The sequence below is a fragment of the Ostrinia nubilalis genome, chromosome 27 (genome assembly GCF_963855985.1).
Source record: "Ostrinia nubilalis chromosome 27, ilOstNubi1.1, whole genome shotgun sequence".
Classification (NCBI taxonomy): domain Eukaryota; kingdom Metazoa; phylum Arthropoda; class Insecta; order Lepidoptera; family Crambidae; genus Ostrinia; species Ostrinia nubilalis.
In genome coordinates, this window is record NC_087114.1 from 3,214,215 (window position 1) to 3,240,320 (window position 26,106).

Below are 26,106 nucleotides of genomic sequence, written 5' to 3' on the forward strand. Positions count from 1 at the left end.
ATAAATTTTCGCATTCGAAAGGATTACGTTCACTATTGCAGGTGGATTTGAGTGGGATTAATTTCGCAGGTGCATCCGCCATTTGTTATGATATAATTCGCTTTATACAGGGTGTTCGATTCGATTGATATTCAATTTTATTTTATTTCATATTTTATTTAAACTAATTCCGGGACCTAGTAACATTCTCTGCATTATCTGCATGAATAAAGTTCGCCTTAATGTACCAATTATACAGGGTGGAAACGATAAGTGATCTCACTCGATTATTTCTAAACTATGCAAGATATCGAAAAACTGGTTACTGATCCTGAAAGTGCTTAACGAGCTCTATCCAACGGTACCAATAATAGGGTACAAAATAAACGGGATCTATCTGAAAATTCAAAGTTTCCAGCTTCCATACATTTAGTAAAACCACTTAATATTAAAAACTATACAAACTATCCAAAAACTGGTTACTGATCCTTAAAGTGTTTCATGAGCTCTATTCAACGGTACCAATAATATATTTAAATATCAATGTAATTGATGTTATGTGTGTGAGAGATAAATAAAAAAAAAATTATTTATTTAATAATAAGTTACAAAATAAACTGCATCTATCCGAAAATTCAATGTTTCCGACTTCCATACATTTAGTACTGCCACAGTCATTGCACTCATGTCTTGATAATATTATAGCAAGTAAAGCCTAGAACCAATGTTTTCCATGAATAATTTTAAATAAGAATGCAATTTACGAGTTCATTTTAAGTGATTATTATTTAATAAAAAAATCAACACTTTTAAAATTGTGTGACTGGCATACATTTAGTATGGAGGCTGAAAACATTGAATTTTCGAATAGATCCAGTTAATTCTGTAACCTATTACTGATACCGTTAGAAAGAGCTCGTGAAGCACTTTCAAGATCAGTTACCAGTTTTTCGATATCTTGTGTAGTTTAGAAATAATCGAGTGAGATCACTTATCGTTTCCACCCTGTATAGCATTAAAGCTTAAATAAATGTAAATAAATGAACTTCCTATCAATGATGAGAACAAGTGAATTTAAAAGATATGTGTAAAATAGCTCCTTTTAAAATTTTATAAAATGCTACAGCATTTACCCTGATGTGCCGGGGTCATCCATATTCCATACGAAAATTCATGTTCATTTCATAATGAATTCAACTTATAAGTAAATGGTTACCAGTTATGTTTGGATCTAACACGATAGTTACTTTCATTTCACTTTAAATAGGACGGCACATACTTTTTCCAAACTGTTATTCTTGGAACTAGGTTTATAATCATCCTGTATAGGGGTAGGTTAGTGCTACAAACGCCCGCGGCTTTGTCTGCACTCAGAAACATATTCCACCCTCGCCCATAGGTTGAATTTTGAAATCCCCTTCGTTAGTGTGTGTAGTGGCTGTTTGAAAGGGTTGCACTTGCTCAAATGTATGTTATTATATGAATACTACTCTGGAAAGGGGCGCTAACAAAGGGATCTTTTGCCAGAGTTCATACAGACCCTCACCAATACTGACTGACCGATAAGCAGTAGAATACGCAATTCGACCAAACTTTTATCCGAGAATAACTCCTGGTATAACTGGCACATCGACAGTTTCAGTATGGGAAATATGTCAAAACTGACGATTTATTCTGAGATTAATATTTACTCTTGTTTGGTCGAATCCACCCTAAGTAGTTCAAGTTTTTATACCTAGATGGCCTCTGGCGCTGGAACCCTTTTACAATACTATAGTCTGAAATCTAGCATTGTTTGTATGTGTCTTGTCTGGATATTGAACTGTCATTAGTTTATCTCTCATTTAAAGAATACAACTCTTAATTCACTAGTGGTAGAGGATCATGTAGGAAATGAAACAGAGTATCAAATGATACTATTTTATTTTCAGCTAGCGGTTTTTCCAATACTTCTTGTAAAATGAAAATGTACAAGCGTTTTTGAACAAAAAAGTTGGCCTGATGCAGATGTGTTGTAGACTCTACAAACTAGTTTATCTAAATATGACTGACTAACTGACTGACATAGTGATCTATCAACGCACAGCCCAAACCACTGGACGGATCGGGCTGAAATTTGGCATGCAGGTAGATGTTATGACGCAGGCATCCGCTAAGAAAGGATTTTACGGGGTAAAACGGGATCCACGCGTACGAACACGCGGGCGGCCGCTAGTTAAAAAATATAACAAACAAAAACGAACATTCAAAATACAACGTTGCAAATGTATTTTCAAGTGGACTTATTTGTTCGCACACAACTTTGTAGTTTATTGCTTCACGCTGAAAGCTTAAAGTTGTATGCACAAAGATAAAGCTGTCCATTAAGAGCTTTCGAATAAATGTTATATTTTATTAAGCTTTTCCCGGAATATGGCTTTGAGCATTGCATATTGGATTTTCAAGCGTTACGATATTAAAATACAACTAATTATAAAAGATAATGAGGATTTTAACGAACTCTGCGAAATATAAATTTTATCCAAATAGCATATAATTTTATGGTAATTTTAAGATTTAATTGAAGCAATTCAACTGTAAGACTTTTTTTTATAATAATTATATGATTTGTTTTTTTTGGACGCCTAAAAAGAAGAAACATAAAATATTGAGAGAGAACGGATTATCAGAAATATTATTTTTAGCTAGCAATTTACAAGCTTGCTCTGCAAAGCATGGTCTGATATTTTTATTATTAGATAAGTGTGTGTTGAATAAAGCAAATCTACTTTTGAACTTGACAAATATTGCATAACTTGATTTTTAATAGTATAAATTGTGATTAATTAGTAGATCCTCCTCTCTTCTAATTTCAGTGCCCGACAGGGTCCATATGATCTGCTTAGCTTAAAACCTTATCTAGTACCCTGTGTTACATTGTGGTGATGCAAATAAATATCTGATTCTAATCTAAACAAGTCTTTATGGCCCTAATCAAATTGTGAAACATCTATTTTTTACTTTGTCGTAGAATGTAAACCACTGGGAATTGAACCCGGGAGTTATGGTCACTTACTGCAGTATCAATCGTATGTCAAATTCATATGGGAATCCACTTTAATATGCTGAAAGCTGCGCGCAAATTGAAATTTTTCCCAACAAAAGGGAAAATTGTTACGAATAATAATAATGTACCTAGGGTTGCCAGGTCCAAAATCACAAAAGCCGGACTTTGTGCTTCATTTGGCCGGACATTTTTTATATTTATTTTATTTTATTGAGAAAACCAACAGCGTATGTATACAATTTTAACACACAATATGGCCAATAACAGGTTTCCCTTAAATGTTGGCCCGAAGTGGTGGTAGGGCAAGCGTCCTGGAAAGGGCTATTCGTGAAAATGTTAATATTAAAACACGTACCTACATACTACTAAACGGGCTCCTGCAAAAACGCAATGTATCCATGAGAAATAACCCGAATAACGATTCGCGAAAACTACTCTCTGATGACAAGTTATGTCCTGCTAAAAGTGGGTCAACATCTGGCCACCGTACGAAAGCCATATGCCATCAACAGCTGTGCGTCGGAACGCTTCCGACACCTGTATTGTGCGGGCGAAGTCCGATCGCTACTATTGTGCAGAACTTGAACTATTGGGCTTTTGAGTGACTGGAATTATGAAGTAATTGAGTTATAAATAGGTAACGGGACTATTCCCACCTCTCGTTCCCACCGCTGCAACTCCTGTGTAACCAGGATCTACAGCTTGACCGCCAATAAAAACCCAACCAGTGAAAGTCAAGTTTGTCCCGGGGGAAAGTTAAACTGTAATTGGACCCGCAATGAGATTAATCAGAAGAAAATAAGAGGAGTTCGAAGTTATGGTTCGACTTCCCTCCATTGCAGAGCGGATGACAGGTGACAAACAAAGGTGACAATTATAAATCCCTTGCCGCTATCAGATATCTTCACTTCAGCTCGTGGAGAATTAGCGGCACCAGATACCTTTTTCCTCTACTTTCCACGCTCCACGTATGTTTAAATCTTTGGATAACTATATTTTTCAATAATTTCTTGGGCCTTAATTTTCTAAATCTAAATTATCGTTTATTATTACTCTCGTATGCCCAGCTCTCTTCTGTCACTTAGGGTAGATTCGACCAAACAAGCGTAAATTAATCTAAGAATTAAATCGACAGTTTTGACATAATATTTCCCATACTGAAACTGTCAATGTGCCAGTTATACCAGGAGTTATTCTCGGATAAAAGTTTGGTCGAATCGGGCCTTAATATGTTAATATTACCTTTTTATTATTTTCATTGATCCTGCTATTTTTTTTTTTTGCCAAATAGCACTTATACTATCAGATGCCGCAATGTTCAGCTTTGACGTACTATTTGTCTGTACCTACAGCACATAGAATGACGTCATTATTGTTATTCCAATCTACATCTTTTTAATTAGAAACTTTTCCATAAAAGAAAACCTATTCATCAAAGACATTTAGTTACTGACAAAAGAGTTCAAATACAATAAAGTATTAGAAACGTGATTCCTTAGAAATTCAATATTCTATCCACTCATTGTTTCTGATGGAACGAACTATTTTGGTCCGTAGCGACTGTTTTATTGGCTTCGTATTTATTAAGTAAAACTTTTGTAATAAAGCTTGAGTCATAAAATTGTTGTTTACCCGATGGGCATGGTAAATATAATAATAATTTAAGTAAATATAAATACACATAGGGTAAACCACCCAATCATTGGCACTCTACCAATTTATTGGCATGCTCCAGTTTTTTAAGAAAATTAAGGTTTTTTGTAGCCAAACCTTATATTTTTTAGTAGAAATTGTACAGTAATATCATTTATTACTCAACTGGCTACACACGTTTTTTATTTTTTCAAACATCGCGGCGCATCAACCATTTGTTTGACAAACCGCGACCTGTGCGAAAAAAACATCGAAATATTCGTTTTTTACTAAGGTAAGAGCTATCATAATCTTTTTAAAAAAAGCAAATCTATTTTGTTGTCCCTTTTTAAAACATTATTTTATAATTTAACCGCCAACTTTTAATTATTTGTGGTGTGCCAACATTTGGTATGCGTAAAATCTGTATATCCATTTTATTGGCACACATGCCAATAAAAGGGTATTTAAAATAATTTGAGTTTATAAAAAATTATACCTTGTTTGTCTCAAAATTGAGTTTAAATTGCATTTAAAATATTTTTTAACGTTTTGGATACACCAATCCAAATGTTGGCCCACTGCCAATTATATAAAATCCATTTATTGGCACGGGTGTCAAACATTGGTTAAAAAGGTGCCAATAAAAAATATTATCTTATCAGCCACTTTCAAAGCCTTTCAAAGCCTTATTCCACTAATCCCCGTTGACAATCCCCGTCAACGGGGATTAGTGAACTTTTTGTTCATTAATTCCCGTTAACGCCAATGGAGTTTACGATGGGGATTAATGAACTAAAAAGTTAATTAATCCCCAGTACGTTAAAAATAAAATACTCATGTAAGAATCAGGTACCTTCTATTTATTACTAGATAAGAACTCACTTATTATTTTTATTATCAAATTAAATTAAATTTAAGACTGATTACAATACTTAAAAAAAATAACACTTACCTGATTAACCAAAAGCACTATGGATATTGAATCGTTATTCCCCATTCATCATTTAAAAGAAGATGGAAACGATTACACACAAATTTGGGCCAAGACGAACTAGATAAAAATGGTGTAAATTAATAGCTTTGTAATCAGGCTTAAATTTAATTTAATTTGATTATAAAAATAATCAATAAGTGAGTTCTTATCCAATAAGAAATAGAAGGTACATGATTCATACATTAGTATTTTATTTTTAACGTAATTTTCTGAATAAAGAAAAATAAAATAAAGTAAAAAGTTCATTAATCTCCATTATAAGCTCCATTGGCGTTAGCGGGGATTAATGAATAAAAAGTTCACTAATCCCCGGGATTATTGGAATAAGGCTTTGAAAGTAGTACCACGGTCTACTATACAATTCAGATTGAAACATCCTGATCATCGCTCTAAGCCCGGTCCGTTCACAATTTTAACTGACGAGGAAGAACAGCTTTTTGTTGACTGGATAAAATAAAAATCAGTAGCAAAAAAGTATTTCCGAAGAGAAAAGAAGATTTTATAAAAGTGTTTATGGAAAGTTTAAAACCATATTTAAATATAAGCGTTTGAACTGAAATATGGTATGTTCCTATACAAATAAATGTTACTTTTCTTATAACAAAGGATTTTATTTTGTTTATTTTTATCATGAATCTCTTTAAAACCTCTACATAAGACCTAGCAGCTATATCAGTCTTGCGGGAACAGTGCCAATAATAGGTAATTATCACTGCCAATAAAAGGTTTGGCTATGCCAACAACTGGTATTTTGAGGTATTTTTCTAAAAGGTACACTATATTGAATAAATGATTTAATTTATTAATGATAAGTACTTTATAATATTCTGCAAAGATTAAAAGACCAATATAAATGTTTATTTCTTTGATAAAACATATTTTTACATGCAAATTTTACCGGTTTTGTGAAGTAGCTGCTTAAAGTGCCAATAATTGGGTGGTTTACCCTATGTATGTATTGTAACATTGCCCTTGAATCAGTTTAGTTTTGGCTTAGAGATTGTATCTTAGACTAGTAAGTAGTTCAAATTAATTGCCTGAGCCCCAGCTAGAGATTACTATAAAAACTGTTTGCTTTCTTTTATCCTCAAAAAATTACTAATATCCCTGTTAACCCTTCCAAGTAGCAAGGATTTCTTTTGTGACAAATAGAATAGAAGCCATTGTCAGTCACATCTCAGTTTTTACAATTTCTTTGGATAATATTTGCATGGTATTGTTGATGGCTAGGTAGGTGATCATATTTTGTTATTTTCGATCCTGTACCCCTATTCAAAGGCAAATAAAATATTTCTGTTTATTCCAAAATTCATCTAAATAAGTAGTTTTGATGGGAAATATTTAACTAAGTTACTTTCGCGTTTATAATATTAGCAAGTATAGATATTTGCAAATATTGTATTGCGAAACCAACTGGATGGTATTTAGATTGAAAACGCTGGAGTAGGAAATTGATATTGCGGTTAGCTTGGAAATGGAACTGAATTGTATCTATTTGTTACAATCAGGGTTGTCAACTCTGTTCTTTAATGTAGAAATAAATAAATAAAGAAGCTTTTGGAAGTGTGATATTGGCTAAACTAAAAGAGCTTTCTTTTGCACAGGGCTATTTTTCAAGAAACATAAAATTATAGAGTGACTAGTATCAGTTAGTAGGATTCTTAATGGTGAAATAATTTTTCAAATTAATATAGTAGTTTCAGAGCCTAATCAATATAAACAATCAAATCTTTCTATATTTCATTAGGATCCTAACTGGTGAAAGAATTTTTCAAATCCGCCCACTAGTTTTGGAGCCTATTCAATACCAACAATCAAACCGTTCTAAAAAAAGAAATTATAGCATTAGCAACCCTATCTATAACATAATAAGGTACTCGATATTATCTCACCGTTCATGGAAAATCGTCTGCCCATTAGCAAGGCAACGCCATCTGCGGCAACAAGCGATCGTTTTTCCAAACAGAATGCTACTTTGTTTAGTTTTTACTTGACTTTTTAGGTTAAACGTATCGCGTTACTAAAGGTGCTCGCAGATTGGGTGGTTTGTGTGTAATGTTACTAAAACAAGCGATCGTTGTTCCAAAGAATGTTTCGTTGTTTAGTTTTTACTGGGCTTTTTAGGTTAAACGTATCGCGTTACTAAAGGTGCTCGCAGATTGGGTGGTTTGTGTGTAATGTTACTAAAACAAGCGATCGTTGTTCCAAAGAATATTTCGTTGTTTAGTTTTTACTTGGTTTTTTAGGTTAAACGTATCGCGTTACTAAAGGTGCTCGCAGATTGGGTTGTTTCTTTGTAATGTTAGTAAGGTATCTATGTATTATCTTTTTTGTCGCAAAATCTTAGGTGTGGTTGTTTTTTTGCTAAGCAGGACCTACCACTAAATGAAAAGTTTGAATTGCATTTCTATTAACCGGTTTTTGTGGGTATCCTTGAGGGAGGCCTTTGTCCAGCAGTGGACTTCGACGAACGAATACAAAAAAAAAACTGTAATATTAACTGTACCTATTACAAAAGTGATGGTCCGATAAAACCCAGAACCTCGATTGGGAATATGGGAAAATGGGTATCAGTAGTTTCATTATACTGCATATTATTTTATACCTCACAGAAAGCTCAAAGTCGAAATCAATGGGGTATAGAGATTAGACAAAGTTTTTATTTCATACATTGTCATAGACCTTTGTAAAAATTTTAAATTTGTATTTATTTATTAACTTTAATTGCCAAACTATGATATAAAACTATTATACATTATTCTAGGCTCATTGATAGGCTAACCGCTAATTAGTTATTACAAGTCATTAAGGCAAATATGTGCAAGCAATCAAACTGGTTTAATTGCATTATATTGTACTAGCATTCCGCCCGCGGCTTCGTCCGCGTGTAATTTTGTCTGTCACAGAAAAACTTTATCGCGCGCGTCCCTGTTTCAAAAACCGGGATAAAACTATCCTATGTCCTTTCCCGGGACTCAAAATATCTCTGTGCCAAATTTCATCAAAATCGGTTCAGTGGTTTAGGCGTGAAAGCATGACAGACAGACAGAGTTTCTTTCGCATTTATAATATTAGTATAGACTATAGATTATCCACTGAGTTTGAGGTGAAATACTGCCAATTGTGGAGCATGTATGTGGTCGGTCCGCGCATCCGATGTCGCCCATTATTTGTCGCTCACAATGACCTATGAAACCGTTGTAGGGCTGGTAATATGGATTCATATGATAATACAAATTAAATCTAGGTAATTCACATCAGTTTTCTCCAAAATGCCCATAAATTCCAGCTTCTAATTTCGCCCTAGTGTATCCTTCTTTCTTTTTATAAAAACTTACTAAAAATTTCAGTAGTTTCTGAGATCAGTCCTGTAACAAATATAATAAATACAGTGTTGCAGTGTGGTGGAGTGAAGAGCATTTTATCTAAACTATGCAGTAATGTTTTAATTTTTCTCCCTGAAAATTTCGACATGTAATGTTTAGCATATGACTTTACCATTATTTGTCGTATTGTTCTACCATTATTTGTGGTATTTACTAATGTCAATGTATTATAATTATTTTATGCAAGTGGCAGCTGGTAACCCTATCACCGACTTCCGAGCTATCACTCTTGTTCGACGCATAGCAATCAGAATTCTACACGTGGCCGATCTAGTCTGTGAGAGCCTTTAGTGTTTAGCGTATCCATTCTATCCATAACCTGATAGTGTGTTGCTGGGACTATTTTATTTTTAATACCTTGTTTGTACCACATGAAGCAATAAAGATATTATGATTATTATTATGATTAGTGTATATGGCGCTTAACTTAATATGAAATGAAGTGTATCGTTGTATTCTGATTTAAATAGGTATTTGACCACTTTATACAAGCACAGTAAGTGCCTATTCACTATAGTCTTGAAGAGGCTGAGTAATCAGTAGATCACTAGATCATCGGTCCAACTAGCCTTCCCAAAGCAGGCGAAAGTATCGTCTTATATAATAAAGTTTTCTGGCTGGCCATTGCTAAATCACAGAAAGTCGTGCTTATACAGTGAAGACTTGATTTAGTAAGTCCTGATGAAAGAGTTTTCGAATCAACTTTATAATGTCTTCAAGATATTCAGAAGCATTCACGAGAAATTGTATTTCCCCGCCTAATTAACAGTCAATATACTCACCTAATCAATTCCCGGGCTCCCATACACATGGCAACACTGTGGTGATAATTTGCCACTAAATTCGTGTATTCAACTCCACGGCACGTTCGCTGAATGCTCAAACATGTTCGCGGACTAAGAGTGGGGTGGAGTCGACGGGTGCATTAAATATTTTAGAACTAGCTTCTTCTGCTTGTAGTTTCCTTTGCATATCGGTCCGTCTCAGGAACTTTGTGAGAAGTATTTATCCCCTGGTAAAAAAGAAAAACATTTTAATTAGAACTGCAAATAGTTTTCTTACATCGGTAAAATGTTGTTGAGTTTTCTTCTTACAAACCTAAACCGTCTATTCACCCTTCTTCTTGTGAATTAACATTTTCCTATAGATCTATAAGACCGCCTACATTTTGCCGTTTCAATTTTATATTTTTTTAATTTGTGAGTTTTATGGTGTGAAATAAAGTTGAGCGAAAGAGCAATAGTAAATATTTAAAGTGTCTGACCAATAATGAGCCTGGAGACATAGCACTTTAAATGTTACTAGTAATGATTCTGGACCGACTTAACGCTCTCAGTAGAATTTTACTTGTCACGGTTTCACGAAGAACTATTGATAGATGGGACAAAACGAAAATAGGTTTAATTATTATGCGCAGACGGCGATTCCATCCATGGAATGCATACGTCACATTGGCACGTGTGCGGATTGGAGTTACGTTTTGGCGTCAGTTACAGTATTTGACTCGAGGTTTTCACACTTTTACCAATTCGTCGTTGTCGTAGTAACTTTTGACCGAATTTCAAATCAATATGTTTGGTTCGTTCATTTTAGCCAAATGATGTCCACTGCTGGACATAGGCCTCCCACAAGGATTTAAATAACGATGTAGTGTAGTCCGATTTTATTAAGACTGACTTCCGAGACACAAAAAAAAATTGGTCGAGGCTCACCGGTGTGCCGCGTGGCGTACTGGCGTCCAACTAAATTGTTTATTATTATAAAGAAAAAACGATGCGTTCTACAAACCTCTTTACCTCATTAATTAGGATGCAACTTAATTCATGGTATCAAAAAACCTTCTTCATCTAAAGTTACGTAATCACAAAATTATACCAAGTCGTTTATTAAGCCTCCAGATAATTCCACTTTCGACGGGTTTAAACTGCCTCGCACCGGATCAAACTGGCTCTATCCGAATTCCCAACGACTAAAGGTATTCTGGCTCATTCGGTATTCGACTGGCGCACTTTGTATCCAATGGAGGTGTTAACATTGAAGCCATTTGAAGCCATGGAACCATCGAAAATCAAACTAAACTACCTCAAAATTACGAATTTCCCAATGGATTTTGAATTTTACATCCTAGATATACAGGGTGTTAGATAAATCCGATTTGTATGAAAATTTATTTTGTATGAAAATTAAAAAAATTAAAATGTTGATATCAAATTTCTGACTTCACCATACCATTTATATGCCCATGTTAACATGGGCTAGTGTCGGCTCATATACCCATTTACCTAACACCGTGTAGAGTTTAATAGCATGTGAATTTGTAATTTTTGTAGCAGGTTGATGTGTGCTTAAATGACGGGGTGATTTTTTTCAATGTCGTATAACACGTTCTAGATAAATAGGTAAATTCTAATTACTTTCATAGGAGGATGCACACGCAATTAAGACCACGTGGCCAGAAACTTAACTAATATCTTCTTACGTAGTTTCGGGTCTGTCTGTCACTGTCGCTCATGCTGGCATCTCGCTTTGCGTGAGAGAGATGGCAACATTCGAAACTTCGGCTAACGTTTTTTTGGAAGTAACACAAACGACACTGAATACGACCCACACACAGTATCAAATGAAATACTACCACAAACACATGAATGTCTCGCAAAATGAAATAACATTCGCCCAATGCGAATATAAGAAATACGCTAAGCAAATATATTTTCTACGCCTCTTGTATCTCGTGGGAATAGAGCAATATCAAGGATATTAGAATAGATACCACAATCTAGTATAATATTTTGATAAGATTGATAATGGATTTGATTAATATCAGGGTTCGATATCCGGACTGCGGTCAACCGAGATAAGTCATTGCGTTGGTTCGTTTCAGCCGTCATCATCATCATCATCATTTCAGCCATAGGACGTCCACTGCTGAACATAGGCCTCCCCCAATGCTTTCCACGTTGATCGATTGGTAGCGGCCTGCGTCCAGCGCTTCCCTGCTACCTTTACGATGGCGTCGGTCCACGCTGCGTCGTTTCAGCCGAATGACGTCCACTGCTGGACAAAGGCCTCTCCCAAGGATTTCCACAACGACCGGTCCCTCGCTGCCCGCACCCTGGTACTTCCGCGGCCTTCACCAGATCGTCAGTCCATCTAGATACCACAATCTAGTGGGATAAGATTAAATGATTTGATTCTAAATTATTATCATGGCCGAAATCCGCATCGCAGAAAAAAGGCACTTGGAAATAGTTTTTAGAAAATAAAATTAGGATGTCCACATCAGAGTCTGCATAATTATGTCAGATAGCGTAGTATAACAGTGATAGTATAGATAAGACAAAGGTAGTAGATGGGCATTTCTCCACTAAATGGAAAATCGCTGTCCCAAGCTAAATTTATGTAGTAAACCTTAAAATTTCTCAGGTTTTTGTATCAATACCGACATAGAATTAGGTATTCTTAGCATGACATAGCATATTTAGTAATTTAATCATGGAATATTCGAATAAATAACCTCAAACGTCTCAAATCACAGTCCCCTGGTACGTCCCTTTTCCAGAATTACACATATTGTTACAAATGTTTATTATATTGCTGTTGATAATTGAATAAAAAATATCCAAATACATTAACGATAACAGTTAGCATCTTAATACATCACAAACAATGTTTACAATATAATTTTAATCAAAATATCCTTCTGAGAATGCTGTCCTCAAATTATTAAAACATTCCCCTGTTAAAATTTTAAAACCGGTTTAAAGTCATATTTAGTTTTGGCGCAAAGCACTTAGATCGCAAAACGGAACGCAATAGGTGTTAAGGTTGTTCAGTTGTGTAGCTAGTGGGCAGCCGCTATTTTGTTTAATGCTACTACTGCGTCATCTGGTGAACCACGCGTCTCGGCCGTCAGTGAAAACATTCCCCTGGTGAGCCTTTTTTTTACTATTTTAAGAGTTTTAATAACGACAATTTGTTTAAATTAATTAATCTTCTAGTATGTAGCCACATAAGTTGCGTTTATTTTAATGTTTTTAAATGATATTGTTTTATGAATTATTCACGTAAAAATAACATTCCCCTGGCGAACATTCCCCTGTCATTTCATAGCACAGGGTACTGTTCATACCACAGGGGACTGTTCATACTACTGTTTTCCTAGGTTTTGACCACTAAAATAACGTCTTTTTAGTAGGTATTATCTCAAAATTTCACCGAAAAAGAAGCTACGCGAAACATGAGAAGAATTTGTAGAACAAAAACGTATAGCTGTGCAATTATGATATCATCGACTTGAAACATTACCCTAAAAGAAAAATTGAAAAAAAGAAGAAAAAAGAAAAACTTTAAATAAAATCAGTTAAAGATATGAGTTGTCGTGAGCATAAGGCTGTAAAAAAGGTTTGGAGGGAGCACTGTGCTAAGTTTCGTGCAAAAAAGAAAGTCATGAAGACATAACAAATAATTTGTGTTTCTTTACGAGATCGAATCAGAAATGAGGAGATCCGTAAACGAACTAAAGTCGGTGACATAGCCCGACGGATTAGCAAGCTGAAGTGGCAATAGGAAGGCACATAGTACGCAGAACTGATGGCCCATCGGCAGCAAGGTTCTGTAGTGGAGGCCGCGTGGACGTCCCACGCTGCGTTTTACGGTACACAAGGTGGACCGACGACATTATAAAGGTAGTAGGAAGGCGCTGGACGCAGGCCGCTACGAATCGATCAACATGGAAGTCTTTGAGGGAGGCCTATGTTCAGCAGTGGACGTCCTATGGCTGAAATGATGATGATGACAATAAACAAATAATTTCGGAAGGGAAAATACCTACATCTGATTCAGAAGATTTCGCAGAAGAACATCAGGCGCCTTTAAGATCATCTGACCCAACACGAAATAACAAGAATAGCGTTTCAATATTACATTCACCAGAAACGGGGTCAAAAAACAAAAATTAGCAGTAATAATGTTTTTTGTTTATTACTTTTTGTATTTTTTTGGTTCTGTTTTAAAAGGCAGGCAGGATACTACATTTTTGATTATTATAAAGACTGACTTTAGTGTCATACAATTTAAGTCTTAAAACTTAATTGTTCGTTAAGTTTAATGCTACTGTTATTAGGCTTAAGAAAAGTCATTATAAATTAGTAATATTTGTTTTAATAATAATATTTTTTGTTTAAAAAACTTACATATTTTTATAATAGCAAAGAAAAATAAAGAGTTTGTTTATTCAAAGAAAAATACTAATTGTTTTTGTCCATAATACATTCCCCTGGGTGGTTGCAACATTCCCCTGTCGCAATTTTGCGAAAAATCGCCAATAACTCAAAAACTAAGGGGAAAATGTGTGGGCTTTTTTTAGATATGTATTTAAATTACTATTGCCCTGAATTTCGTTACCAAAATTTCTCAACATTTAATAAAATTACTTCAGGACAGTCTTGTATGGACGATTTTCCAAATAGCAGAGAAACACCCAGATAAGACGAAGGGCTTATAGGAGCGTTTTACGCGCGTAAAAGTCACTCAGGTAAATTAAAGATTCCATTCCTCCACAAAGGTGCTGAGCGCGGCGTTTACCCGTGGTCCCCCCAACATGTCCCCCTGGTGGGTCCACGGGTAATTTTTTTTACCCGTTGTCCCACCGTTCTGCACAGTGTTTGCCAGTGGGTCTACGGGTAATTTATTTTAACCATGGTCCCACCGCACTAAGTGGCAAACATTGCTTGTCACCTAGCCTAGGTATCTATAATATTATAAAAAAATCTATAATTAATATAGAAAATAATTATAGGTAGGTACGGCACTATAATATCTTTATACTATCTTCACATCACACATGTGGGTTAAAGTCACTCATATCCTTCTCGGCGTTTGATATTTCATCCCAGACATAGGTGACATGCAATGTTTGCCACTTAGTGCGGTGGGACCATGGTTAAAATAAATTACCCGTAGACCCACTGGCAAACACTGTTCAGAACGGTGGGACAACGGGTAAAAAAAATTACCCGTGGACCCACCAGGGGGACATGTTGGGGGGACCACGGGTAAACGCTCGAGATGCGTAGCTACTGAGTCCACTTATTTCATCATCATCATTTCAGCCATAGGACGTCCACTGCTGAACATAGGCCTCCCCCAATGATTTCCATGTTGATAGATTGGTTGGTAGCGGCCTACGTCCAGCGCCTTCCTGCTACCTTTTGATGTCATCGGACCGACGACGTCATATAGGTCCACTTATTTACATCAGGTAAATTGGAAATGCTAGAGTTCCTGCAGTGAAAACTTAGTTACAGGTGAATCTGTAAGTATCTACAAAGGTCACTGACTAACTGACTGACTCACTCACTCATCACGAAATCTCAGAAACTACAAGTGCTAGGTGTCTCAAATTTTGCCTGGGGTTCCTTTTAGAACGTAGCTTAGGTGCTCACTAACTGCTAAACAAGGTCGATAGAGTGAATAAGCCTTGTGTAACTTCTCATACAACTTATCACACTGTTGTACAAGGCTTATGTCAAAAATATTTTTATTAGTAGTCTTCGATGTATAACAGTTGTTCAAAAACTGTAACTTTTTATTAGTAAAGCTGTCAGACAGGATTTTGTAAAATTCAACCTCTAAGGGGGCGGCCGCTAGTATGATAATAAGGGTGATTATCATCATCATAGGTAATTAAGTTTGTTTGTGCCTCTCGTTATGACTTATGGCTTCTGGACGTCTATGACCATCTAATTGGCACTTATGTCATTTAGATGGCACTACTTTTTATTAATTCGTAAAGAAATCGGTATGTTTTATTTTTATTTTATTTTTTATTTTATTTGTTTAACAATGTTTCAACAGCATTAAATTGTACATAAATGTTGATAAGAAATAGATTCAAAATATTTATTTACTAGCTTTCCGCCCGCGGTTTCGCCCCCGTGGAATTTTGTCTGTCACAGAAAAACTTTATCGCGCGCGTCCCTGTTTCAAAAACCGGGATAAAAAAAAACTATCCTATGTCCTTTCCCGGGACTCAAACTATCTCCCTGCCAAATTTCATCAAAATCGGTTTAGTGGTTTAGGCGTGAAAGCGAGACAGACAGACAGAGTTACTTTCGCATTTATAATATTAGTATAGAAGTATAGATTTATTACATATATTTACCCGTTACAAATCAAATTCGACTAAATTATGCCGTCGATCATAGTTTCCCTTTGACGGCTTACATTGAAAACATCCAGACAGGGTGGGGGGGAGGTCACCCCCAAACAAGTCTGGGTATTACCGAGAAATAGGATTTAATGTAATATTTCTATTTGATGAGGAACGGTGTACTTAATTCTTGGCGATACAGTCTTGAAATGGATTCCGTAGATTATAAATTATATTTTGTTGATACTAGCTTTTGCCCGCGTCTTCGCGTGAAATTAAATTTGTCACAGATCATTTTAAATTATAGCCTATATGTTATTCTCATGTAACTATAAACAACTAACTTTTGCCCGCAGCTTTACCCGCATGAGTTTGTCACAGATCGTCATAAATTATAGCCTTATGTTATTTTGGGTTATAAACAATGATACTGTAAAGTTTCATCAAAATCCGTTCAGCAGTTTTTTCGTGAAAGAGTAACAAACAGACATCTAAACTTTCGCATTTATAATATTAGTAGGAGTAGGATAATACTTCAATTAATAATGTTGATAGTACATAAAACTAATTTATTTTTGCAAATAGGCTTTTAAAAAGCACTTTTACACGTCGCAGTATTAACCCTACCGCTGGCGACGCGTAAAGTGGCTGAAAAGTCGACAACACGACCTTATTCCAACTGTAACAAAGACGTGTCGCGATTTATTAGACGCTGACTGTACCGCATGGTTTTGTAATAAAATAACGGTACCCTAATACTGCGGAGGAAAATTCCGAGAAACAGAAGCGCCATCAAGACTTATTACAGCGAAATTCGTAAGATATAACCAATAATATGATCAATTTTTATCTTTTAGAGCTTCATGTCTTCAAAGGTCGGCTTTAAATAATTTAAATTTTCATATTTTTTTCGTAAATTCACCTCTCAACACCATCCAATTTTCCGTAGATAATTAAAATAATTTAAGATTTCATAGCTTTCCTTTCATTTCATTTATAGTCTGTTAGAGAGATTTCATCCTTATACTTAACCCTAACGATCGATGCAATAAAAATACAAGATGTAATTTTTAACAGATTTTAGTTGGTTCGATTCCCGAGTGTGGCAAGCAAATTTTGGGAAATCTTTGAATGTAGTTCTACTTCTTTTCAAAAATAAAGGAATGTTTTCTTCGAGTATAACTTTCTATCTACAGTATTAAGAATAGTTTCCCTCCAGGTGGCATTACAAAATTCCACCCTGTATATGGCTCGACTTTCGACTGACGCGTGAAAAGCCTAACAAAAGCTGGAAAACCCGAACAACAGAGTATTAGGCCGGACAAGTCCCTAAAAAGCCAAACATGTCTGGGTAAAGCCGGACACCTAGCATTATATGCGTACAATAAACGTGATTAATGCTTTGTGATGTACTTAAATGCTTATTGTGTTTAAAATAAATTAATCTAATCATACCAGAAGTACGTCAATAGGCCACCATTTTTCCATTTATTACACTCTAAGCGGGTCCTGACCGTGAAAGCGTGTCAATCTTAACTATTAATGACAATGGGGGATCAAATTGGTGTCAAATATATGTACAGTGAATGACACAACTGGTTTGTTTTTTCCATAACATCAAAATGTACTTTCTTTGGGCAGCAGCGCTCTGTGAAATACATCAATCTTTTAAACTGGGATCTCCAACCTGCCAAGCGTGGGGATTATGGCAAAACCCTCCATTATAGTAGAGGAGGCTCATAGTCCGGCAGTGGACTGTTAATAGTCCAGCAGTAGACTGTTAAAGGGCTGTTGATGATGATGATGATGACGATGATGTACTTTCTTACTTTTTCATAATAAGTACGAGTATGTATCATCTTCATCAGTGTTGACATAATCCTCCAAATTACAAAGTAAAAATGACAGGACATTCAAATTAACACTCAAAAGGCATTGGGAATATAGTTCCCACCATAATTATTTGGTCTTTTTGAATCTTATTCCCTTGTGTTAAGGTGAAAAACTTTTCCCACTAAGGGGTAAACGTTATGGCATCTTTTATGCTAGATAATAGCTGCTATTTTATTTAATAACATTTTAATAATGGTGCATATTATTTATTATTTATGTTAGAGTAATAGTCATCTTCTAGTTTTGTTATTGATTGTATTGTAACTCTGTCGTCGGAGTCGACTCATTGACTTCAATGGATTCAAGGAAATAGTTACACATAAACACAAATAATACGTAAATTATTTTTATTAATAACTGTGTTTGTTTATGCGTTTATAATAACAGCTTGTTCATTTATGTATTTTTCCTTTCCTGTGTCAAATTATTCTGCCAATAAAATAACTATTCTATTCTTTCTATTCCACACAGAAAGCTTGTCTTGATATTTATGTGATTAAAAATTTATTTTTTTCTATAAAAAGTGGGTATGTTACAGTCATAACTTATAATCGGTCAATATCACTTTTGACTGATTTTCCCAGTCAAAAATCAGTAAAAAGTGACTGCAAACAATCAATCAAAAGTGGTTTCGCCTGATTTCAAATGTTACCAATCAGTCGAAATTCATACAAGTTACAATTAGCGAAAATTATTAGGAAGTGAATATTCCCACTACCCAAAGGGACAAAGGTTTAAATAACCACGCATTCATATTTCATCAATTCGCGTTCAAAGGGACAAATAATTTTGTAGGAATGCGTCTGTCCGTGCCACCCTATTCGGCATTAACGTTTCGACGAATATCGTTACAAATGTATTCGTCGAATGTTAATTAACGAATATCGGTATTCGGTATATCGGTACGCGCGTTGATGAGATTTCATGTCGACTGTGGTCTGTGGTTTACTCCGAATAACGTTATCTGAAGTTTCGAATGTTGCCATCCCTCTCGCGCAAAGCGAGATGCCAGCATGAGCGACAGGGACAGGTAGATACGAAACTACGTAAAGTGCGATTCGGAGTAGCACTGCTGGCTTTTATTGGTAATCTGATTTAGATTTTACCTTTGTCAATTAACGATATATTTGTCGCGGAATTTGTATTTAGTATTAGTTTAGCGTTTGAAACGGTAGAGCAATGATATTATATAAAAACAAAAGCAGATATGTTATAAGCGCTCGCGCTGTGAATACTCAAATACGTCCCAATTGGGACGTCTTGTGTTTAGTCTTCGTGTGGCCTGCGTCGTGCGCAATCGCGTGCGTACCACACCGTAAGTTCCTGTGTTCTTACCAAAATAAATAAAAAATGCCATCGTGTGTGTTTCGAAAGTGTACCAATTATAACTCTAAAGTAAACAAAATACAAGGGATCTCTTACCACATGTGATTATGCAAAATTATTTAGTATTTATATTTTCAATTATTTATGCAAACAATCAAGACGCCATGCGCCATGTTCAAGTTAAGAAAGAGAAAGCGATCTTGTTTTGACGTTAGAGCGATAAGGATGCGTGCGCTGCGGACATAGATTAGTTAGCGCAGAATCGTTAAAACTATAGCTATCTCTTTCATTTGCGTGCTATTTCGTATCTTTTGTTTCACTTATCAGTTACATTTGTCAATGTGTGCAATTTGGAATAGCTCGGCACGGATTAAAATCGTAATTTCTATGAACGTAACATATCTATAGTTCTATAATATCATTGCGGTAGAGCGAGTGAAAATTTGCGTGAGTAGTGTTTTTAGACACACCTAGTCACCCAGGGCTGTCTTTAATGTACTGGGGCCCTGGGCACATGGATTACATCTTGTCAGCACTTGCTGAATGTTGGTCTTAAGCGCTGGTAGGGTAAAAAGATTACGAGACATGTAGAGGCTCTTAAGAGCAAAATATTTGACGATTTGTAAGTACTATTTAAATGAGTAGTCTATACAAGTAAAGAAATTTTCACTTTGGATCAAAATTGTAGAGATTTTTAGCTAGGCTTTCTAACTATCTATCAAAACTAATAATATAAATTCGAAAGTTCGTTCCGACCAAGGGTAAAACATTTTGATAGTTTTTTACTTTTTATTTAAGTGCTTGTAATAGTACCATTTTGCAATAAAAATGTACAGTTTTATACGCTGTCGACTGTACTAACATAGACTACGTAGACGTATCCAGCTAGCTCACAGCCAGCCCGGGATTCCCCGGGAAGTCTGGCGCCGAGCTCGCCCGGACGCGTCCGAGCGCCGCCGAAAGCGTCCGGATTTTAAAAGAGGCGGCAAACAAAGGAAATTGGTAATTACGTGGTATTTTCCATGGAAAGGGGTGGATGTTTGAATTTAATTACATACGACTTATTGGTTTGTGCGTGTAGGTGAATACGACGATGTATTTCCATACAAAACTCGTCTTCAGTCTCCTCCATTCAGCTTCTATCGAAAGAGCAATATTTCACTTTATTATGAGAGCCATCTGCGCCACGGTAATAATATCATACAGTATTGTAACTTCATATAAACAGACGAAACGAGAACTTTCTTTCGAAATTCAAATCTCGGTATGCGCTCGGTATGCAAAAGTCGGGGGTGTCGTGAATCTGCCGAATGGACGTCGGTGGCCAAGTGTTAAAAATGACAAAACTGATTGAATTTGACTGGCCGTCATTTAAGGTAAAATTGATCAAAAACTAGTCAAATTGCCATTTTCAGTCAGTTTGATTTGAAATGAAAATTATATTGTATTAAACCAGCTTTTGCCCACGACTTCACTCGCCCGAAATTAACGTAACAGATCATTATGATTATTAAAGTTTCAAAATTATTTAAGTAGTTTTAAATAAATTAAATCTACTAATCACAAAACAACACACATTTTTAACCTATTCCATTCACAAAGTATTTTGTTTGTCTAACTAAATAAAAAAATACAATCAAAAAACTAGACAGAAATTCTAAGTAGGCAGATGTAATTAAACTGGGTACTGTAGGTGGGCAGCCCTATCGCATGTTGTCATACTGTGACGTACCGCGCCACTGTTGACATTTATTTCAAAAATATGGCCGAGTTGGAATACTGTATAGATAGTATTACCGTGTCTGCGCTTACCTATTGCCCGGTGAAGCTGAGAAAGCCGCTCACGGCTATCAACTGTCACGAGGGCTTAGTGTGAGTTTACTACATCAAACGTCGTCACTGGTGAGCGCGTAAAAAATGTCATTAAATGTACATATGACGGATTGTACAGCGCTCGTAGCGGAAACTTTCAAGAACTAAAATTTTCATATTTTTAACGCGCTCACTAGTGAGAACTTTTGATGTAAACTCACAAAGCCCTCAGTCCGAAAAAAGTCAGTTCACTAATCACTAATTGCTGTAATGTACCAAATCAACCTGTTTGTATTATTATTATAAAGAGCTGTGGTTTTCTGAATAAAGAAAAATAAAAATAAAATAAAATAAAATCAAAACTAATATTTTATTTAGTACATAATTGCCGCCCAAGTATTTTTCAAGTAAAACCGCTTCGCTGTTTCAAGTGTACGAGTGGGTTTAGGATCGCACGCACACGTGGTGAGAGGTCGGCGGATTGATCTTATGATCCGCGAGATTCGATCCGATGACGGATCTGTCGACTTATAAATATACTTAAGTGATAATAAATAGTACGTCATTTTAAACAACTGTAGTCTAATGTGCATCAGCATAATTTTCGTAATTAATAATATGATACGAATGAATGAATGATAATATGATTTATGTTGAAGACGATGTTAATTAATAATTTTACTAGTTGTCATTTAAAAATTAAGAATGTTACGGTTCTGCGTCATTTATTTGGAAAGTGATTTTTCCTAAGATGTCCCTTTTGTTACTGGACTATTCCCACCTCTCTTACCCACCGCTGCAACTCCCATGTAGCCAGGATCTACAGCTTGACCGCCAATAAAACCCAACCAGTGAAGGTCAAGTTTGTCCCGGGGGAAAGTTAAACTGTCATTGGACCTGCAACGAAATTAATCAGAAGAACATAGGTCCTTTTATTTTATTGATTAGTTAACGTTTTCTGTGCGGCGCGGCGGCCTTCGCAGAGATTGCGGCGCGACTTGACTGATTGTACACTTCGGGCTTGCCCAAGTGACGTCACGTCACGCGAGGCTGGTTATGTTCTGAACAAACTATGGATGAAGCACAGCTTTTAACGCGACTCAACTCTACGAAATGACACACAGAGCTTGCACCAGGCAGTCGTCTAGCAGTCAAAGTCAAAAATTACGCTAATAAATAAAAATTAAAATTGAAAAGGAGGATGACAACAATAGTGACTGAGTTTCTTGCGCTGCTTCTTCTCAGCACTGGCCCATTTATTGTCCCAAAGCAGTGGTTGGGTTAATACTAGGACGTGTAAACGTGCTTTTTAAAAGCCTATTTGCAAAAATAAATGATTTTTAATAGCCCGACACAAGATAAATTCGGCGGATCTGATCCGCCCAACATTATTCTCGTGTGTGCCCGCCGTCTGGCGATCCTATTACGCAGCGCAGGCACCGTCAGCTGTGCGACGGCCTTCGCAGCGAATGCGGCGCGACTTGAATGATTGTACACTCGGGCTTGCCCGAGTGACGTCACACTTGGACGAACTATAGATTATATTATGAAACAGCTCTTAAACTCTTAGAACGGCGATAAGTGCCCTGAAAAGAGCCATAAAGAATTATAGTTTGAGAACTTGTATCATCAGTCGATCAACAGTCCTATGGTAACAAAGTCAAACCAGTTTTAACTTTAAATCTATGAGAGAGAACCATTTCATACTGGCGAGAACGATTTTGAATCAATATCGTTGACTCATGAATGATGATTTCTCGTCTCTATTTTTACAGGTGGCCTAGACAAATTTACAAACGTGACAGTTCTTTTTGTGTTGGATATCTCATTTATTTAGGAAGGTTTGAGGCTATATAACATCACCTTACGACCAATAGGGGCGGATCAGTAAAGAAAAATGTTGCAAAACGGGAAATATTATTTAAATAATTTTCAAGTGTACGAAGTCGCCGTCACAGCTAGTGTAATATAATAAAATACAAGCTATTTCCCTACCAACACACGAAAGTTTCATCGTATTTGTGGTATTGTATACTGGATACATCGCAATAAGCAACTGCAAATCACTTTACATGACACAGAAACTGTATTTTGCAATAATACAGTTGGAGCGATCGATACAGAAACGCTTGCAACGGCACTTACAATAAAATTACAATAACATGATATTCCAATATGATGCGAGGTGCGTGAGAAGTCAGACTTTATTATGAACGACTGGAAATGGAACTTTTTGCTATTGGAGTGTCAAAATCAGCCATAAAACTAATTTTGTTTTTGCAAGTAGGCTTATAAAAAGCACTTTAACACGTCCCAGTATTTTATTGATATTATTCTGGCTTGACTTTCAACTGGCGCGGCAGCCACATAAAAGCCTAACAAAAGCCGGACAGGCCGGACAAGAGAATATATTTTGGCCGTACAAGTCCGTAAATAGCCAAACACCTGCTAAAGCCGGACACCTGCAACCCTAAAAAATCCAATCCGAATGTTTTGTTCTCTGATGTGACTTTGTTCTTTCGCTAGCCATTTAATCAAAAGTCCCATGGCGCACAAGTGCCGACGACACAAAAATAAATAACAGGAAACACGCAGAATGGAATCTTCCTAATTACGGCGATAATTCACGTGGCCATATTGTTCTACATTTCGTATTTATGGTGTGACGTCACGGTTTTTATCCTTGTATTTTTTTATATATTTACAACCAGAATTCGAATTTATTACTCGTTTAAATTATCACATTTGTCGCATCTAAATCCAAATGTGTACTGTACAATTGTAATCTAAATCTAATATTTTTTTATAGCATATAGTCATATTTTACTGTACAGCGCCAGAAAGAGGACTAATATGTTTTTTTAAAGCTTCAACCACACCAACGCGTGCAGAACGCCATCGCCAGCGCGATCATATGCCAATGACAGGTCGTGCGACCCATGACAGTCTGCGCGACCCGTCATTGGCCCATGATCACGCCAGCGATGGCGTTCTGCACGCGTTTTGCGTGGTTGAAGCATAAGAATTTACTGTAGCATATAAGTGGCTTGAACATTTTTACATTCACATTTACAATCCTAGCTCTAATTACACACTTTCTATGTATTATTAACAGTGTAAATATGTTTGTTACAGCTCTATGGGAAGAACAAGAGGCGCCGGAGTACGACATCGACTCGGAGGACGAGAGGTGGCTCAAACAACAAAGGCACGCGGAACTGACAGGTAAAATATAAACCACCATCATCATCACAGGACGTCCACTGAACATAGGTCTCCCCCAATGATTTCCATATGAACAACCCGCTTTGGATGGCGTCTTGAAACCTGCTTACGGGCTTACTAGTCTACGGAATCCTCGAAAAAGCAGTAGAACTAAAACACCTATGTTCTATTGTACAACATGCAATGGCAATCAAACACTTGACATTGGCAGAAATAAACCTAACAGAGGAGGTTTGGTTCATCATCATCATCATCATTTCAGCCATAGGATGTCCACTGCTGTACATAGGGCTCCCCCAATTATTTCCATATTGGGCGGTGGGTAGCGGCTTGCATCCAGCGCCTTCCTACCTTTGTGAGGTCGTCTATCCACTTTGTAGGTGGACGTCCACGCTGGCTTTTTGGAACGTGGCCTACACTCCAAAATCTGCCCTATCGGCCGTCAGTTCTGCGTACTATGTGCCCTGCTCAAAAGATTCTGTACCATCATGTAAATAAGGTTTAACCCCACACCATTGGCGTATCTTTTTCAGGGGGGGAGGGTTATTTTTCAGGGGTGGCTTGCCCCTGACATGCCTTGTTGCGGGGGGTGCGATTAGTATCATAGCTGAAATGAGTAAGTAGTTAATTATCAACTCATCTTCTAATCGATAGCCCAATATCCTGGGGCACCAGACCATTCTTTGGCACGGCGACTCCCCCGCTACATACGCGCAAGCACCACTCCTCCGAATGTATCAATAAGGAATTCCTTGAAACGATCTCAGAATTATGTTGTACTTACTTTTACGTACCTAGCTCTAAGATCCTTAGAACAATGTTCTAATAAGTAATATTCTTTTTACAGAATGGAAATTCGAACAGATGATGGACAAGCTGGAGAAGAGCTCCGGTCAGACCGTGGTGACACTAAACGAGGCCAAACTGCTTCTGGAGAGGCACGACGACCTCGTCACCGCGGTCTACGACTACTGGCTCAACAAACGGCTGAACACAGTGAGTATTTGCACTGGGCTATGTAGAATATGTAGATGATCCGGGAGTCCACGCCTCCATGACAAATGGCATTATGGCTGGTTTTAGTGTCACGCGGACCGTCCGGTGCGGACCCGCTCCGCACGGCCAATCTGTATGAACTTCTAGGGAGCGTTTCAAAGTAATGCGGTCCGGAGGAACCGCTCCGCTCCCTAACAGTTCATACAAATCGGCTTTGCGGAGCGATCCGCACTGACAATCCGCGTGACTCTAAAACCAGCCTATATCGCTGCGAAAATCGAATCTGTTCACGGAGCCAAACACGGATTTGACTGTCACGTTTTGCCACTTGTCTAGGGAGACTGGTGTTTTGTTTGTATCTTGATAATGAGCAACACCATAATCTAAGTCTGATTCTTATTATGAATCTATTATTGAAAATCGACTCGGAACTCGAGCTCGGAAATTGGACTATTTTTACATACTTCTTGGACTTAAGTTCCACATACTAAGTTTCATAATACGAGCTCTTATGACGTGAAAGTCATGCTATGCTGTGCTGATGGCGCAGTTACACTATGCGGGAGATTCATCGAACAGAAGCGCGAGCACGCACACCGAAGTATGGGAGACGCACGCCGGCAAACTAACTAAAGCGCGTGTTTACACATGTCTTGATCAATTT

General features: G+C 36.7%; 1 protein-coding gene across 1 annotated transcript in view; it reads left to right on the forward strand.

Annotated features, from left to right (window-relative positions):
* LOC135084793 (uncharacterized) overlaps positions 1 to 26,106 on the forward strand; it is a 154,637-nt gene that overhangs the window by 100,751 nt on the left and 27,780 nt on the right. Inside the window, exons 3-4 of the mRNA XM_063979531.1 lie at positions 24,357 to 24,446; positions 25,294 to 25,442. Coding sequence (XP_063835601.1) covers positions 24,357 to 24,446; positions 25,294 to 25,442 — 239 coding nt within the window. The remainder of the gene's footprint in view (positions 1 to 24,356; positions 24,447 to 25,293; positions 25,443 to 26,106) is intronic.